This window comes from Fringilla coelebs (genome assembly GCF_963513975.1).
Source record: "Fringilla coelebs genome assembly, chromosome: 5".
Classification (NCBI taxonomy): Eukaryota; Metazoa; Chordata; class Aves; order Passeriformes; family Fringillidae; genus Fringilla; species Fringilla coelebs.
In genome coordinates, this window is record NC_140033.1 from 990900 (window position 1) to 1009370 (window position 18471).

An 18471-nucleotide genomic window follows, 5' to 3' on the forward strand; every position below is an offset into this window, starting at 1 on the left:
CCCCCTTTCCATGGGGAAATTTCTCCTGGTGTCCACCCTGAGCTCCCCTAGCCCAGCCTGAGGCCGTTCCCTCTCCTCCTGTCCCTGTTCCCTGGAGCACAGCCCGACCCCCCCGGCTGTCCCCTCCTGGCAGGGACTTGTGCAGAGCCACAAGGTCCCCCCTGAGCCTCCTCTTCTTCAGACTAAACCCTAAAAAAGGCCATCTTTAAACTCAGCTCTGTTGTCTGCACCTTATTGCAGACCCTGCCCAGGACAAGTTCTGCCTCCAGAACTTTTCCTTTCGTCCCACAAATTCTTCCCTTGCCAGTGTTACTGCAAGTTTCATCAGCAGTAGGGCTGAGTCTCGGGGGGCTGCTGGCTGTTTCCTGCCAGCTGTGCCCCTGTTTGCTCCTCCCGCTCTGCAGCCCCTTGGGGAAGGTGGTTGGGCCCTCACCCTGCTCCTCTCCTGGTGCTGCTCACCTTGTTTACCCGAGCCTAACAACCCCCCTCAGGTACGCAAGTACAAGAGCACCATCCTGGAGGACCTGGAGTCGGCGCTGGCCGAGCACGCCCCGGCCCCCCAGGAGGTCAACTCGGAGCTGCCCCCCCTCACCATCGATGGCATCCCCGTCTCCGTGGACAAGATGACCCAGGTGAGTGGACAGATGGCCCAGGTGAGCAGCCAGCCCTGGCAGAGGCGGGGAACAGAGGGATGTTGGGCATCTTGCAGTCACATCCTGTTGTTTTGTGCGGCTGTGTCTCCAGGGGATGCTCTGATCTCTTTCCCCTGGGGCTGTAACAGCTCAGGTTGTGGTTGGATGTGGAGCTTTGTTAGTGGTGCTGATCTTCTCTGTGAATAAACTGCTGCTGGGGGGAGCTCAGGCTGCTGGGAGCATTCCCTTTGGAGCTGGTTTTGGCACCTCAGAAGGTGGGAACAGAAAATTTCCCTGTTCCCTGTTTGTTCCATTCTTTGCCACAATCTATAGGCACCAAGGTTGGGAAGGTCTCTCATGGACACTGACACCTTTCTGTGTCCTGTAGCTCATTCCCTCCTCTGTTTCTTGCTGTGGGTTGGAGCAGAGGGGAGTTTAACCCCAGATCAGACCCTGAGTGAGATATTTTTGTTGGAGCTTTGTTAGTGGTGCTGGTTTTCTCTGTGAAAGAACTGCTGCAGGGGAGAGCTCAGGCTGCTGGGAGCATTCCCTTTGGAGCTGGTTTGGGCACCTCAGAAAGTGGGAACAGGGAAGATGTTTGTTCCATGCTTTGCCACAGTCTTTAGGCACTGAGGTTGGGAAGGTCACTCATGGACACTGACACTTTTCTGTGTCCTGTAGCTCATTCCCTCCTCTGTTTCTTGCTGTGGGTTGGAGCAGAGGGGAGTTTAACCCCAGACCAGACTGTCAATGGGATATTTTTGTGGGAGACAGGGAATTATCTGCCCTGGGCATGTGGGAGATTCCCTTCCTCTCCAGGTCCAGCCTGACCTCACTGCTGGAAGAAAGTGGAGGGGGCTCCCCAGGAAAGCTCCATCTGGAGGGGAATCTCCTCCCCAGGGATGCAGGACCTGAATTCAGGCAGCTGTGTCCTGCAGGAGGCTCTGGGTGCACCAGTCTGAGGCACCACAACAAGTTTTAAATGCTGAAAAGCAATTTTTTTCCAAGGGAGTAGCAAGATGGAAAGGGCAGCACACAAAGAGGTCAGAGCAGGGCAGAGATGTGCAGATTTTTCTGTGCTCTGCAGAGGTCACACCCTGCTCAAAACACCATTTCCATTTCTTAGTGGAATCAGACAAGCTCACACTGATAATAAAATTTTATCGAGCTTACTGTGCTTTGGCTGGTACAGATCATTTCCCCAGTCCCTGACAAATAAGACAAAAATGATTTCTTAGATTTTTAAACTCCTGTGAAAGGTGGCATTGCAGGAGCTGCTCATGGCAGCTTTTGTTGTGTACCAGGAGCACTTCCCCATGGAAATGTTTTTCTCCTCCTGGTCCTGCAGGGCCTTTGCTCAGCCAGCCCAAAGTGCTGATGTGGAACCTCTTCTCTCAAACCCCCTCCTGCTGCTCTGTGGTAGAAAAACAAGGATCCTTTTAGGGATGGCCCTCATTGTTCCAGCCCAGTGAAGTAGCTCAGAAGAGCTTTGTGGAAAGGTTTCTCTGAGCTGGGCACATAATTTATTGTGGGAATCTAGATTACCAGAGCTTCCAGTATAGTTATTCATATTTTCTAGCAAAAAATCAGATTTTTTTTTTGCACCTTAGTTGCACAAAACCCTATGGAAAACTGGAACAAAAATAAATATAAATGTAATTAGGATGGCAGGGACTGGAAAAATGAGGCTTCTGCTTTCAGCAGGTGCCAGCAGGCAGGTGTAGAGGTGTCATCAGTGAGGAGGTGAAAATAATTCTCCTTTTAATTGCTCTGCTTCCCCAGTGGTCTGGAGGGAAATAAAGCTGTTATTTGCCTGGGCAAAGATGTTTCTCCAGCCTTGGGAATGGAGTTTCACCTGGGCTGGGCAGGAAAACCTGTGTTGCAGTGGGATTTTCAGCCCTCACAGAGGGGGATCTTGGTGCTTTCTGGACTTGGGTGACAGCTGAGTTTGCCCCTCAACTTGTTCTCAGCTGCTCGTTGATGTGATTGAGGAGTAAAATTGGGTAATCTGAGCTTAACCAAGCTGAGCTCAGTGCTTCAGTCAGCTCTCACTCTTTCATGAACAGGTGATTTGTCCTTTAAGCTGACTTTTTTTAAGCCCCTGTGATTTATAACTTGCTTGTAGGAGGGAGTAAAAGCTTTTCTGGCTCCTACAAGCCAGAAAAAGCTTTATAAAGTTTTTCAAAGACCATCATGGTGCCTGTTCACCACCTGAGAGTGCATTCCTGCTCTCCCAGCTGGTCCCTGGCACGGGGCAGGATCCTGGCTGGAATCAGCTCCCATGCAGCTGAGCAACAGCCTGGATGGTCTGATGGTTTCCCAGCCCTGGGCAGTGCAGCAGGGATGGATTCAGCCCCGGGCAGTGCAGCAGGGATGGTTTCAGGGCTGTGCTCCCTTCCAGCTCTGGTGCAGTTGCTGTTTTTCCCTCTCCCACTTCAGGTGCAGCCTGAGGTCCTGCGTGGACTCAACTTTGCTTTTCCCAGAGATCCTGAGGCTGAGCTGTGGGGCTGTGTAGAAAATTCCAGCCATAGGTTTTGCTCTGTTCTAGAACCCACTTAGTGTTTCCAGCTCTAGAGAGCAGTTGGGATACAGCTGGCTGTGCTTTGGGCTGTTCATTTGGGATTGGGATAGCTCAGTATCATTAACTCTTGAATTTAACATTAAAAGTGAAAACTGAGCCTGTGGGGAAGGGTGGCAAAGAAACATTTCTCAGAGTTTCTCTCAAATCCTCCATCCTGGGGGCACCTGAGCCCTTTACAAGGGCACAAACTGGCTTTTTCCCAGCAGAGGTTTGATTTTGGGCTGTTTCCTGGATGGTGCCAGTGGCTCCTGCAGGTGAATGTTCCCCCTGTGCCCCAGGGGTGTGGGGGACATTACCTGTGCCAGAGCCTGGCCTCGTTAGGGCACTAATGAGCCAAGTGCTCTCTCCTGCCAGTGCTGCTGATTGTCTCCCCGTGGATTAAAGACAAGCCCTCCTTAACGAGCACCTGGAGTAGCTGGAGCCCTGCACTGCCGTGGAGCAGACATTGCTGCAGCTGGAAACAAGGAGCAGGGCAGCTCCTTGAACTGGCTTTGCACCAGTCCTAAATGCTGAAAATTCGAAACTTTCTGTACCAAAAAACTCTAACCCCCAAAGGAATCCTGCATTTTAACCCAAAGCCCTAAACCAGAATTGTTACTGACACTAAAATGACAAGCCTGTAGTTAATTGAAAGTGTGTAATATCACAAAGTAAAAACTTAATGTTTAGAATTTTAAAATATAATATGTATTATTTTAAATATAATACATATATTATTTAAAATATATATAGTATATAAAAGCAAATAGAAGTTTTAAAGCAAAAGCAAATCCTTCTCCTTCCCTGTTCTTCATAAGCTTAAATAGTATTTTATAACTAAACAAAAAAATCTGCATTACACAGTTCAAGTAATTAATTATTAAGTTAAAAATAAAAATAATTTAAGTATAATTTCTTAATTAAATAGTTTAACCTTTAAAAACCTTATTCAAAAAATAGTTAACCATTTTGTAACTTATTAATAGAATACTATAAATATATATTATATATTATATATTATATATTATATATTATATGTTATATGTTATATATTATATATTATAAATATTATAAAGAATATATATTTTCTATCTTTTATATATTATATAAATAAACATATTATATATTATAAATATATAAACATATCATATTATAATATATTATAATACCTATTATATATTATAATATATAATTATATATTATAATATATAATATATTATATATATTGTTAAAATAGATCAGATAAAAATATATTATAAATATATTATATATAAAGAAACATATTATAAATGTATATTTATAATATTAATACAAAATAACAAGCATCTAAACCTAAACACAAAATACCATTCTCGAACACTTCAATCCCAACCTTAACAAAAACAAGAAACCTCAAAAACCAACTCCAAAACCCCTGCTGCTGCCAGGTTTATTTGAATGAATAATTGGGCAGAGTTGCTGCTCAATACTAATCCTTGGGAGTGAGCTCCCTGCCTTTGCAGCTCCGTTCTGGTTTTCCCTCCTTGCCCCAGCTCTGCTCACTCAGCCCTGTTTGCTGCAGAGTTCCTGAAGAACAAATCCTTTCAATGTCATTTGAAAGGAACTGCTCTCTGGAGGAATTCTTTCTTCTCCCTTGAGCAGGCTGCATCCAGGGAGCCTGGCCATGCCAGGGTGGGTGCTGGCCCTGCAGTGGAAGGTGGGTCCTGGACAGGCTGGCTAAAAGGGGCCTTGGGGCATGTTCCATGGAAAAGGCAGCTGGAAATGAGTTCAGGGACAGCTTGGAGCCAATGCCTGCAACATCCAGACTGTGTCCAGAGAGGGAAACAGCTGCAGCACGGCGAGGAGGGTCTGGAGGGGCTGGAGAAGCTGGGAAGGGGCAGAGCCTGGAGCAAAGGAGGCTCAGGGGGCCCTTGTGGCTCTGCACAAGTCCCTGCCAGGAGGGGACAGCCGGGGGGGTCGGGCTGTGCTCCAGGGAACAGGGACAGGAGCAGAGGGAACAGCCTCAGACTGGGCCAGGGCAGGGGCTGGGGGGATTTTGGGACAATTCCTCCATGGAAAGGGCTGTGCAGCCCTGGCACAGGGGTGGAATCCCCATCCTGGAGGGATTTCAAAGCCCTGTGGATGTGGCTCCTCTCAAAGCCCAACTGCCTGTGGATGTGGCACTTGGGGACACAGTCAGTGGTGGCCTTGGCAGTGCTGGGGAACTTAAAGGTCTTTTCCAACCGAAATTACTCCATGGTTCTATGAAATATTTTACTCTAAAAGCTCTGAAGGGATGCAGGGAGCTGCTCCTAAATGCAGTTTTTAAGCTCTGAATGTGAGTTTCTCTGATGTAAGGAGAGCTGTCCCCTTCCTGCTCTGCTCTGCAGCTGAACCAGCCTTTTCCTGGTGCACCAAGGAGTCCCTGGTACAAAACCAATCTTGTCACAAAACCCTGGGTGAGTTTTTCATTTATTTTGGCAGGACAGGGCTGGAGGAGTGTGAGATTGTGGTTTCCACATTTCAGCAGTCACTGAAGCTCCATCTCCTCACAGCATCTCTGTAAATGATACATCAGCTCATGCCTGAGCTCCAGTCCCTGGAGTGACATTGATTATGGGGGTTTTAATAGGTTATTGCAATTCTTTAAATTTTTTTTTCCATTTCAGGTTGGCTCATTCTCTTCCTGGTAGTGTTTGAATTGTGAAGTGTCAACACCGTGGCCATGCCTTGCTGTTGTAATTTTGTATTTGCTGATGGAATTTTGTTTCTTCTCTTCCACCTGCTGCCAAGCTGAGTCCTGGGGGAAGATGGCAAAGTACTGTCCACCTTCCTTGGGCTTTCAGGCCTCTTCTGTTTGATGGCTCCAACAGGATGGAAGTTGAGCCCAGTCCTTCTGTACAACACGCCTCAAAACCACCCGAGGTGTGACTTCCTAAACGCCTCCCAACCTTTGGTTTGTTCCAGGCACAGCTGAGAGCCTTCATCCCCGAGATGCTGAAGTATTCCACGGGTCGTGGGAAGCCAGGCTGGGGCAAGGAGAGCTGCAAGCCCATCTGGTGGCCCGAGGACATCCCGTGGGCCAACGTCCGCAGCGACGTCCGCACGGAGGAGCAGAAGCAGAGGGTGGGTGTCTCCCTGTCTGCCCCAAATGGAGCACAGGGGCTGCAGGCTGGGTTTTTGGGGTGGTTTTTGCCTTGAGGGACAGAAGAAAGGGTCTGTGTCGTGGCCTCCTGAAGGAGGGAAGGGATGCTGGCCTGTTCAGAGCAGCAGGGAGCTTTGTGCTTAAAGGAAGGAGTCGTGGATGTGCAGTGGAGCCAGGGAAGATGGGAGAACTGGGTGAAAAAGTAAAGTTTCTGTCGCAGAGATAATCAAAGGAAGCCACCATGGTGGGGAGGCAGCAGGGTCTGTGCAGGCTGCTTCAGGGCTGCTTGGCTGGGGAGGCTGGAGATGGTGCTGTGGCAGATTTCCCAAATCACCACGGTTTTCTGCTTGGAGTCACAGAACGGTTTGGGTTGCATGAGCCCTTTTAAAGGTGTTCTCATCCAGCCCTGCATTGAACAGGAACATCTTCACTGGATCAGGTGGCTCTCCAGGCTGATTCCCTGGGGGAAGGGGGGGATGAGCAGAGGGAGATTAAATATTGGGGCTGTTTGCGAATCCTCGCAAAGCACCCGGCAAGGCCCGGCGAGGACACGGCGCGAGCCCCGGCGCCGAGCGGGCTCAGAGCCCTTCCCTGGGCTGACTGTCCCCTGTCCCTCCCGCTGGAAGGTGTCCTGGACCCAGGCCCTGCGCACCATCGTCAAGAACTGCTACAAGCAGCACGGGCGCGAGGACCTGCTGTACGCCTTCGAGGACCAGCAGACGCCGCAGACCACGACCACGCACAGCATCGCCCACCTGGTGCCCTCCCAGACCGTGGTGCAAACCTTCAGCAACCCCGACGGCACCGTGTCCCTCATCCAGGTGAGAGCAGCCCCCCGCTTCTCCAGCTCCAGCACTGTTCAAACCACCCCTCTGGGGGCTTCAGCTGCTCACAGGGACCCCGAGATGGGTTAGAAAATCTCCTTTCCCAGCCCAGTGCTCAAAGAAGGAGTCAGAGCTCTTCTGTTCTCATTCTCAAGGTTGTTTAGTGTGTCTTATCTATAACATTCTTTCTCCTGCCCTGCTGAGGTCTGTTCAGCAGGTCAGACAGAGGCACAGTGGTTGCCCTCAGGGCAGTGTTATCTTTTTATACTAAAAGCTACATGTACAATATTTACCATAACTTCCCAACCCCTGTCACCTGTGTTAGACACTGAGCTTCTGCCCTCAACCAATCCCAAAGTGGCAGCATCACCCAGAAGATGGAGGCTAGGAAGAAGAAGGGAAAAGGACAAGGCACACCCAAATTCCTCCATCTTGGGACCACAAGCCCCCATTCTAAAGCCCCAAAAATTTATTTTTCACCCTGTGACAAATTCTCTATCATTATACTTCAACTGTTGTGGCTTGTAAATCCTCATATAAGGTTGGTATTTTTTTCCATGGGTCAAGATCAAAGGCACAGGGGTCTTGGGCTCTGTGCCAAGGTCTCTGAGGCCCCTGGGCAGGGGCTCAAGCCCTGCAGGGCAGCCAGAGGGATGTCCTGGGTTCCAACACCACAAGGTGGTTTAAGGAAGCTCAGAAGCTAAACTTGTCCTTCAGGAATTTCATCTTTATCACATCTTAGATAAAGATGTGATAAAGACAAAACAAAGATCCATCCTCATCCTCCCACAGCAAAGATCCATCCTCATCCTCTCTCTTCCCAACTCCCACCCCTTGTTCTCCAGTGCAAGGATTTCTGTGATGTGGTCAAAAAAAATCAGGGCTTTCACCCAAGTTTAGTGAGCCTACTTAGAACAAATCCAGTTCCTGGTGCCAGCACACAACACCCACCTGTGGTGGCAATGGCAGGAGAGGTGGTGGCACTGCCTTCCTTTAATGGTATGAAATGTAGTTTAATTAGCTGCATTTCAGGTATTATATATAAATATATACATAATATATATTATATATGTGATCTATCTATCTATAATCTATCTATATCTATATCTAGATATTTATAAATATGTATCTATATAGATCAGGTATTTCTGTGCCCCAGGTCTTTATCTGACACCTGAAGTGTATTATATTTATTACAAACACCAAATACATATATATATATAAATATAAAATATCTTTTTATATATATTAAAAAATTATATATATCTATATATAGATCAGGTATTTCTGTGCCCCAGGTCTTCATCTGACACCTGAAGTGTATTACATTTGTTACAAACACCAAGTGCACATCTGTTCTCATGGAATAAGGATTCCTCTCCCACTGTTCTTAGCTCTGTGCTGCTGCTGTGTTCCATGTGTGGGAAGGCAGACTCTGGCAGCTCAGGATGTCAAGAAAATTGGTTTTTCTCTTGAAACTTCCCACAAACTCCTTGTGGGGGTGAGAATTGAGTCTCAGTTTCCCCTGTGCCTCCACACCACCACTGGGGGTGTTTCCTAACCAGGCCCAGCACTTTGTCCCTCTTGAGCATGACATTTTTAGTGAAGTCTCAGCCATTCTTGTCTCAGCCATCCTGCAGATAAATCTGGGTGTATCAGTAGGGTTTTTCCCCCAAATGGAGCTTTTCAGTGGCTGTCAGAGTTTTCTGTTCCCCACCAAGGCCCAGCATACCTGCCAGGCTGGTTCTCTCTGCTCACCTGTCCATTCAATCTCCCTTTGACTGGTGTCCTTTCAGGTGCTGGACACCTGAGATGCCACTGACTTGCTGGCATTTATATTTCATTGTCCTCAGAGACAAAGCTGCCCATCTCCCTGCCTTTGTCCTTTCCCAGCTGTTAAGTGGGGAAAAGATCATTTCCAAAGGGGGATCGAGGAGGAGCTCGTGTTGGCCAGGGTGCCTGGAGATGAGACCCAGGGAATGGGGAGCAAGGAGGGTGTGCAGGGAATTCTGAGCCGGTGCTGGGTGGCTGGGAGAGGGGAGTTGACTCCACCATGCTCCCACAGCTGCTCTTCCTGAGGCTGGGAGACCACTGAGGCCTCCATGGACACAGGGACAGCACGAGAGATGGGCAAAACTTGGCTCCAGTCTGGAAGCTGCCATGGCTCCAGCTTGGGATTTCCTCCCCCCTGGGGACAGCTCTGTGTTTTTTGTGAGCTCTGCAATTACAATTAGTCACAGAATCATGGAATTTGAGGGGGTTGGAATGGACCTTAAAGATCCTGTCACTGCCATGGGCAGGGCCACCTTCCAGCATCCCAGGCTGCTCCCAGCCTGGCCTTGGCCACTGCCAGGGATGGACCGTCCACAGCCTCCCTGCACCACACTGGCAGTGAATTCCTTTATTCTTTTCAGCCTGGCAGCACGTGAGACCCCCACACCCCCGAGGGCTGTGGCACTTCCTGCACTCACAGATGCACTGTGGGCAATTCCTGCACTGACTGATGCACTGTGGGCAATTCCTGCACTCACAGATGCACTGTGGGCAATTCCTGCACTGACTGATGCCCTGTGGACAATTCCTGCACTGACTGATGCCCCGTGGACAATTCCTGCACTGACTGATGCCCCGTGGGCATTTCCTGCACTGACTGATGCCCTGTGGACAATTCCTGCACTGACTGATGCCCTGTGGACAATTCCTGCACTGACTGATGCCCTGTGGACAATTCCTGCACTGACTGATGCACTGTGGGCACTTCCTGCACTGACTGATGCACTGTGGGCAATTCCTGCACTGACTGATGCACTGTGGACAATTCCTGCACTGACTGATGCCCTGTGGACAATTCCTCCAGTAACTGATGCACTGTGGGCAATTCCTGCACTGACTGATGCACTGTGGGCACTTCCTGCACTGACTGATGCACTGTGGGCAATTCCTGCACTGACTGATGCCCCGTGGACAATTCCTGCACTGACTGATGCCCCGTGGGCATTTCCTGCACTGACTGATGCCCTGTGGACAATTCCTGCACTGACTGATGCCCCGTGGACAATTCCTGCACTGACTGATGCCCCGTGGGCATTTCCTGCACTGACTGATGCCCCGTGGGCATTTCCTGCACTGACTGATGCCCTGTGGACAATTCCTGCAGTAACTGATGCCCTGTGGGCAATTCCTGCACTGACAGATGCACTGTGGACAATTCCTGCACTGACTGATGCCCTGTGGACAATTCCTGCACTGACTGATGCCCTGTGGACAATTCCTGCACTGACTGATGCACTGTGGGCACTTCCTGCACTGACTGATGCACTGTGGGCAATTCCTGCACTGACTGATGCCCCGTGGACAATTCCTGCACTGACTGATGCCCCGTGGGCATTTCCTGCACTGACTGATGCACTGTGGACAATTCCTGCACTGACTGATGCCCCGTGGACAATTCCTGCACTGACTGATGCCCCGTGGGCATTTCCTGCACTGACTGATGCACTGTGGACAATTCCTGCACTGACTGATGCCCCGTGGACAATTCCTGCACTGACTGATGCCCTGTGGACATTTCCTGCAGTAACTGATGCCCTGTTCTCTCCCCCACAGGTTGGCACAGGGGCCACAGTGGCCACGCTGGCCGACGCCTCCGAGCTGCCCACCACGGTCACCGTGGCACAGGTCAACTACTCGGCCGTGGCTGACGGAGAGGTGAGAGCCTGCTCCTCCTGGGGGCTGCCCCAGCTTCCAGAAACATCTCTGGGCTCACAGCAAACAGCAGCAGCACCAGCCTGACACGTGAGGGCTGGCACACAACAGGAGGCGGGGGTGTGATACAGAAAGGGATGAATTGCTATTGTGGCTTGGGACTATGCAAACACAATTATATATGGAATATATATAATATAATATAATATAATATAATATAATATAATATAATATAATATAATATAATATAATATAATATAATATAATATAATATAATATAATATAATATAATATAATATAATATAATATAATATAATATAATATAATAATAGAATAGTGTATAAGTATATATAAAATTGTGTATATGTATCATTTCAGCTAGGACTCTGCAAGCACACACACATATAGCTATATATATTTTAAAAGTCATTATGTTATGTTATGTTATGTTATGTTATGTTATGTTATGTTATGTTATGTTATGTTATATTATATTATATTATATTATATTATATTATATTATATTATATTATATTATATTATATTATATTATGTATAATTGTGTATATATATAATTTCAGCTCAGGACTTTGCAAAGACATAAAATATAAAGTATATAATATATATTATAATATATTATTTATTATATATAAAAATTATATGGTATATTTTATATCTAATTATATATAATATATATCATATTAATAATATAATAGTATATATAATTGTGTATAAGTATCATTTCAGCTCAGGACTCTGCAAACACATTAAAAATATGATATGATATGATATGATATGATATGATATGATATGATATATAATATAATATAATATAATATAATATAATATAATATAATATAATATAATATATGTATAATATATGTATAATTATATATGTAATTGTATGTATATATATGTATAAAATTCTGTTTGCATAATCCTGAGCCAAAATAGCAATTCAGCACTGTCTGTATAAAAAATATAAAAGACATTATAAATATAAATTATAAATATATTATGATTATATATTTTACATACACACACATGCACACACACACAAACATACATATATATATATATATAAATCCACAATTATCGTGGAAGCCCTAGGTCTGAATTTTGGGGGTTTTTTTATATATATCTCCTATAGATTATTTATTTAGGGGTTTTTGGCATTTCTGTGCCTAAATCTGAACACTCAAACCTGCAAACATTTATTTTTCACTTTTTAAAAATCGAATCATACATTAAAAAATAGAATTCTTTCTCTGGGTTTAAGAAACATTCCCTTAAAATTATAGAGAGGTTTTTTTTTACCCCTTTGGCTTCACACCCCACCTTTAAATGAGGCAGTGGGTCCCTTCTGTCCCTTCTGTCCCTTCTGTCCCTTCTGTCCCCGTGCTGTCACGGCGAGAGGTGGCAGCACAGAACAGCTTTGCTGGCCGCACACCCTGCTCCCATCTCCGCCCTGCCCAGCAGCCTGCAGTGACCTCGGAGCGCTTTGCAGCTGCTTTGGGGTTTTCAAGAGCCAGTTTTACCTCCTGAGAGCCGCAGGAAATCTTTCAACGAGGCTGGATGGGGCTCACCTGGCTTAGGGAAGGTGTCCCTGCCCTGGGTCTGGATGGGGTTTAAGTTCCTTGTAAATCCTTGTAGCTGTAGAGTCTCAGCAGCTCAGCCTTGGTGGAGGCAGTCCCAGCTTCTTTTCCTTCTTTCCTTACCCCATCCCTGTTCTGAAAGCCCTTGGGCACCTTAGCAGGGCATCTTTGGGATCTCCCTTCCCACCCACAGTTTCAGGTTCTCCCTCCCTCTCCATCCTGTGCTGGGATTTCCCTTTGCCCAACAGCAGCAAAGTTTCCTCGTGCAAGATTTTACTTTGAGCCTCAGATCACCTCTGCTTTTAGGGATTTTTTAGCCATCTCCATCCAACAAATTGAGGTTTTTTTTTTCATCACCCCCTGCAGCATTTTAATTTTTGTTTCAGAACTTGGGGAGTGTCCTAAAATGTTTATGGGGATGGGAGGTGGAGGAGAACTCCACCTTGCAAAGCAGCCAGTAGGATTTGTCAGCAGATCCTCTGCTTTCTTGGACCAAAGTATGTTTTGAGTTCTCATCCTGGTGGATTTTGTGGCCATATAATCATTATCTCCACTTGAAAATATGGGGGAAAATGAGCAGCTGGGTGAACTTCAGGTAATATGGAAATTATCTATGGGAATGTCTGGAGTTAGGGAATTTTAAATACCTGAGATAAATGAACATTGCCAGCCACCAGCATCTTTTATTAAGCAATATGGCTCAATCCCATCCGAGGTCACAGGTGCTGTCCAGATAAATCCTGGATGGGAACATGGACCAATCCCCAAAAAGTGCAAATAGAAACAGGGAGGAAAGCACAGCTCATTTCCCTGGGAGATGTGATCTGTGCTGGGGCTCCAGCACTGCAGAAACACAGAATTCCAGGACAGCTGGGGTTGGAAGGGACCTTTGGGAGTCATCCAGTCCAAGGCAGGGTCACCCAGAGCAGGTGACACTGGGACACGTCCAGGTGGCTTTGGGATGTCTCCAGACAGAGAGACTCCACAGCTTCCCTGGACAGCTGTTCCAGAGCTCTGCCACTCTCCATGGAAGGAAGTTCTTCCTCCTGCTGAGGTGGAACTTGTGTTTTAATTGATGGCCATTAAACACAGCTAATTAACGAACAGCCCAGGCTGGCAGGCAGCAATCCAGGTACAACAACACCACCACTGCTGGGTTTGGCTGGACAAGAGGGATTTGGAAGGACTTGGAACACAAACCCTGAGAGGAGCCCTGAGGGAGCTGGGCGTGCTCAGCCTGCAGGAAAGGAGACTCAGGGCTGCCCCCAGCCCTCCCTGCAGCTCCTGAAAGGTGCCTGTGCTCAGCTGGGCTCGGGCTCTTTCTGCAGCAGCACTGACACAGCCAGAGCACACAGCCCCAAGCTGTGCCCAGGGAAATTCAGGCTGGAGAGCAGGAAAAAGCTTTTCCAGCAAGGGGATAAAGTTCTGCAGTGGCTGCAGGGGAGGTGCTGCAGTCACCATCCCTGGGTGTGTTTAACAAGCCTGGATGTGGCACTGCCTGCCAGGCTCTGCCCGAGGGGCTGGGCTGGACTCTGTGACATTGAGGGTCTCTCCCAGCCCAGGGATTGTGTGACTTCTCTGATTTCTGGGTTTTTGAGAACTTTTCTGGATCTCTGTGCCCTGTGAGCCTCCTGGCTGATGCAGGGCTGCAGTGTCCAGCTGGATCCCTCCCTCCCTTCTCCCGCTCCCAGAGCCGGGCACTGCCGGGCTCTGTGAAACCCCATCCATTTCTCCTCCCCTGGAGGGGGTGCCCTGACCCCCAGGCTGTGCTGTGTTCCTGCAGGTGGAGCAGAACTGGGCCACGCTGCAGGGAGGGGAGATGACCATCCAGACGACGCAGGCCTCGGAGGCCACGCAGGCGGTGGCCTCGCTAGCCGAGGCGGCGGTGGCGGCGTCGCAGGAGATGCAGCAGGGAGCCACTGTCACCATGGCACTCAACAGGTACCTGCAGAGGGCACAGCTGCCTCGGCCTGAGCCTGGCATCTCCTGCTGGGCTTTCTTCTGATGGGGCAGAGTTCACCCTGCTCAGCCCTGAGAGAGGCTTTTCCTCAGCGGATTCCTGCCTCAGGTGGTGAGTGCAGGGCAGCTCCCGAGTCCTGCTCGGGTCAGAATCAGAATTTCCTCCACTGCCCGCTGGTTTTGGGGGTTTTTTCCCCACAATCTTTCTGGAGTAGAAGCTGAAGGAGCTGCAGTGGTTATTGGGGTTTTTGGCTGCACTCAGGTTAGCAGGATCCGAGGTGTAGCTGCACAGGTCCATCCAGCAGGATGAAATATCTTTGCTCAGCTCTGCTGAGCTGCTTAAACTCATCCTGCTGTTCCTAAACCCTGGAAATGGCTGTGGCACTCCCTGAGGGACAGGAAATCACAGCACAGCAGTGAAGGAGGCTTCCCACTGCTGAGGTGTGGACAAGAATTTCCCTCATCCAAAGCAGGATCCTGGTTAGAGGCTGTTGGCTGAGCAGCCAGGGGGTGGAACAGGGCACCAGACCACACTGATGGTAGCTGGAATAAAGCTCCACGAGCTTGAAATTGCATCCAGAAATTGCTGGAGGAATCGCTTTGATCCCAGTTTGCTCCCAAATCTCTGTTGGGATTGAATCCCAAACACACCTAGAGCTGTTCCTGCTCTTTACAATGCAGATTTGGGTCCTTCAGATATTTCTTGTCTGCTCCATGAGGTTGAAAACCAAATTATCTTTTCAGGACACTGGAGTTACAGGAACAACCCCCATTTCCCCAAATCCAGCTTGCAGGATTTTATCCTGCACATTTCCAGGATTCCAGATTTCCCTGCATGGATTTTGTTTAGAAGTGGGAAGGCTGGGCATGGGGTTACACCTGATGCCAGGTTTGCTGAGCTGCCCTGGGCCTTCCTGCAGGGAAAATGCCTTCCCAGAGCTCCTGAAGGAGAAGGAGGTGCCAAGGGGAGGAGGGAAGCCAGGCAAGAAAATATTCTGGTTCTCTAGGAGTGTTTAAGAGCTGCTCTGAGACACAGAGGGGCTGTTGGGAACTGAAAATCCCCCCTGAGTGGATGCAGTAGGAAAGTGTTTGGCATCTAAGCAGGAAATGAGGGAAGAGAAGAAAAACTATGGGGAAATAGTTGGAAATATTTGAGTCAATTGGTCAAGCAGAGAATAAGCAGAGGGAGAGCATCCATGGGGAAGCTAAAGGAAACCCCTACTTTTTTTTTTTTTCCTAATTCAGGTAGGAATGGGTAGGAAATTTGACTTCAGGAATGTTTTACCACTGCTGAGCAGATATTGTCAAAATAAGTTGAATGTTAGGAATTGTCAGGAAAGGCATTGAGGGCAGGCCAGGATTAGGAATTACTGGTGGTGCATTCACATCTTGGACAGTGTGGGGAATGCTCACCACTCAAACTGAAAAGAGTGATCAAGCCCCAGGAATGATCCATGCCACAGTGGCCATGGGAAGGAGATCACTGGAAATGTGGGAAGCCACGAGGAAAACAAGAAAGGAAAAGTTTTATTTTCTGTTTCTCACAATATCAGACTAAAGGCTGAGTTTTTGAAGCACTATAATGTAATTTTTCCTTCTAATTCAATGTGAAACTCTTTGCTCCAGGATGCTGGGGCAGCAGAAAGGGTAGATGGGTTTCAGAGGGGATTAGAGACAGATCAGAGCTGATGGTCCAGCTGCAGACTCTGGGAAGCTGGGAGGGTGCAGGAGGGGAAGGATTGGGCACATCCCTTCCTAAATATCTGTCACTGCCCTGCTCCCAGCAAGGCTGCTGTGAGACAGCACAGAACACAAACCCTGAAACAGCCTGGGGTGACCTTGGGTGGGAAATGAATTTGGAGAGAATTCTTAAAGTTTGACAGAAGGCTCACGTGGTGTGTGCTTGTATGTAAACCTTGAGATAAGAAACATTGACTTAGAAATGCTATGGAATAGGATAAACCTTGTTAGGAGAGAAATGGAATCAAAAATAAGTTTTAAAGGATGGTTTTGTAAGTAAGACTAGGTATTTTAGAAAAATGTAACTATGAAAAGTGTATTGTAGTAAGATCTATGAGAAGGAACTTTAGATTATTAGCTTTAAAGCATTTACAGCATAGTGTAGTAAAGGCTGATGGGCTAAGGAACACTTGTAATTAAGAAATGGTTCATTTCTAATTGTAATTGTGTGAATTATAACATCTGTATTGTCTCACCCACAAAACCATCCCATATAAAATATATATCTTATAATATATAAAATAGAATATATTATTATATATTATGTTATATATGTATTATTATTATAATATATAATAGATATATATAATTATAACATCTGTATTGCCTCACCACAAAACCACCCCAGCTCTGGGTGAAAAAAGGCTTAATCCAACAACCCTGAAGCACTTTGCAGCTGCTTTGGGGTTTTCAAGAGCCAGTTTTACCTCCTGAGAGCCGCAGGAAATCCTTCCAAGGCACCAAGGAGGCTGGATGGGGCTCACCTGGCTTAGGGAAGGTGTCCCTGCCCTGGGTCTGGATGGGTTTAAGTTCCTTTTACACCCTTGTAGCTGTAGAGTCTCAGCAGCTCAGCCTTGGTGGAGACAGTCCCAGCTTCTTTTCCTTCTTTCCTTACCCCATCCCTGTTCTGAAACTCCCTGAGCACCTTAGCAGGGCTTTTGGGCCTGGCCTCATCAAATGAAGAAATTCAAGAATTTCTTCATCATGTGTAGAAATTTAAGAGCACTCTGCTGGAAAATAATGCTCATTAAAAAGAATTATTGAGCCACTTGGCTGGGAGGAGCTGAAGGCAGAGCTGGTGATGCTGCTCGTGGCAGCAGGGCGAGGGGAGGGGGCAGAAGGGAGAGCTCTGAAATCTGCAGAGGCCAGGATGCACCAGTGCCAAAAGTCTGATACCTGAATGCAGAGGCAGGAAGCAGCCACGTGGAATTGTCCCAAAGCTTTATCCAAGTCCCAGGGGAAGGGGAGAACACAGGGCTGTTCTAAAAGACCTGAAAAAATCCCATCCATTCCTCCTGCAGTGCCGATTTCCTGCTGTGCATCACTTCCCCCAGGCCAGATGGGAATCCCTGCGCTCTGGGCTGCTCTCCTGGCGTGTGTTTGCTGGTTGAAATGGAGTTTTATTTTATTTTATTTTATTTGTTTCTCTGCCGCTCCTAACCCTTGTCTCCCCCCTGCAGTGAAGCCGCTGCCCACGCCGTAGCCACGCTGGCCGAGGCCACCCTTCAGGGAGGGGGACAGATTGTCCTGTCTGGGGAGACTGCAGCGGCAGTGGGAGCACTCACAGGAGTCCAGGATGCCAATGGTAAGGCCTCTGCAAAGCTTTTGTTGTGGCTTGTTTTATTTAGGCTCTTAAAAACGGCCTTTTCCTCTCTTTTTACCGAAATGGCGCAGTTTGGGTGGTAAAGTACTCCTCCCTCCCTCAGGGGGTCACTGACCAGTTGTGAGTTTTAATCTCAGGGTGGAATGGGAGCATTAGCTCCTTGGTGGCTCCCATAGTGCTGCTGGCTCTGATCTTTCCCTCCTCTGCCATCTGACTCTCTACCCTTAGTTTTTTTGGGAAAACTCATCTGTGATGTGTGTCTGTGCCCAGCACAGGAAGGACCAGCCTCGATCACTTAACACAATCAGTTGGTGCCATAATAAACTCATCTCCAGGACTCTTAAACCAACATTTTATTACTTATTTCCTTCACTTCTCAAGGCTTTTTTCCTATGCTTGGTGGCTGTTGTTGAGTCAGCCTCAGGTCGTTTTCCTCCTGCTTCACTTTCCATCTTCCCACCACAGTCGATCTCTTGATTCCAGGGATTCTCTGTAGCATTTCTCCCCTGTTCTATGCCTTCTGCCAAGCCTGGTGACTTTTGCAGCTCTTCAAACTAGAAATAAAACTGTAAATCTGTAAAATCCAGTTCAAGAGATGAATGGAATATGAGAATGTGCCTCGCTGGGGCTCATCCCCTGCCTTCAGTTGTCCTGTGCTTCTGCCTGACCCTGGAGGTGTTTAAGGAACGCCTGGACATTGGCACTGAATGCCTTGGTGTTGGGTCATAG

At 47.6% G+C, this 18471-nt stretch overlaps 1 protein-coding gene across 2 annotated transcripts in view; it reads left to right on the forward strand.

Moving 5' to 3' along the window:
- NRF1 (nuclear respiratory factor 1) overlaps positions 1–18471 on the forward strand; it is a 62260-nt gene that overhangs the window by 20842 nt on the left and 22947 nt on the right. For both annotated transcript variants that reach the window (XM_084206366.1, XM_084206365.1), the window contains exons 5-10: positions 492–632; positions 6139–6297; positions 6943–7137; positions 10747–10848; positions 14224–14381; positions 17600–17724. In XM_084206366.1, coding sequence (XP_084062492.1) covers positions 492–632; positions 6139–6297; positions 6943–7137; positions 10747–10848; positions 14224–14381; positions 17600–17724 — 880 coding nt within the window. The remainder of the gene's footprint in view (positions 1–491; positions 633–6138; positions 6298–6942; positions 7138–10746; positions 10849–14223; positions 14382–17599; positions 17725–18471) is intronic.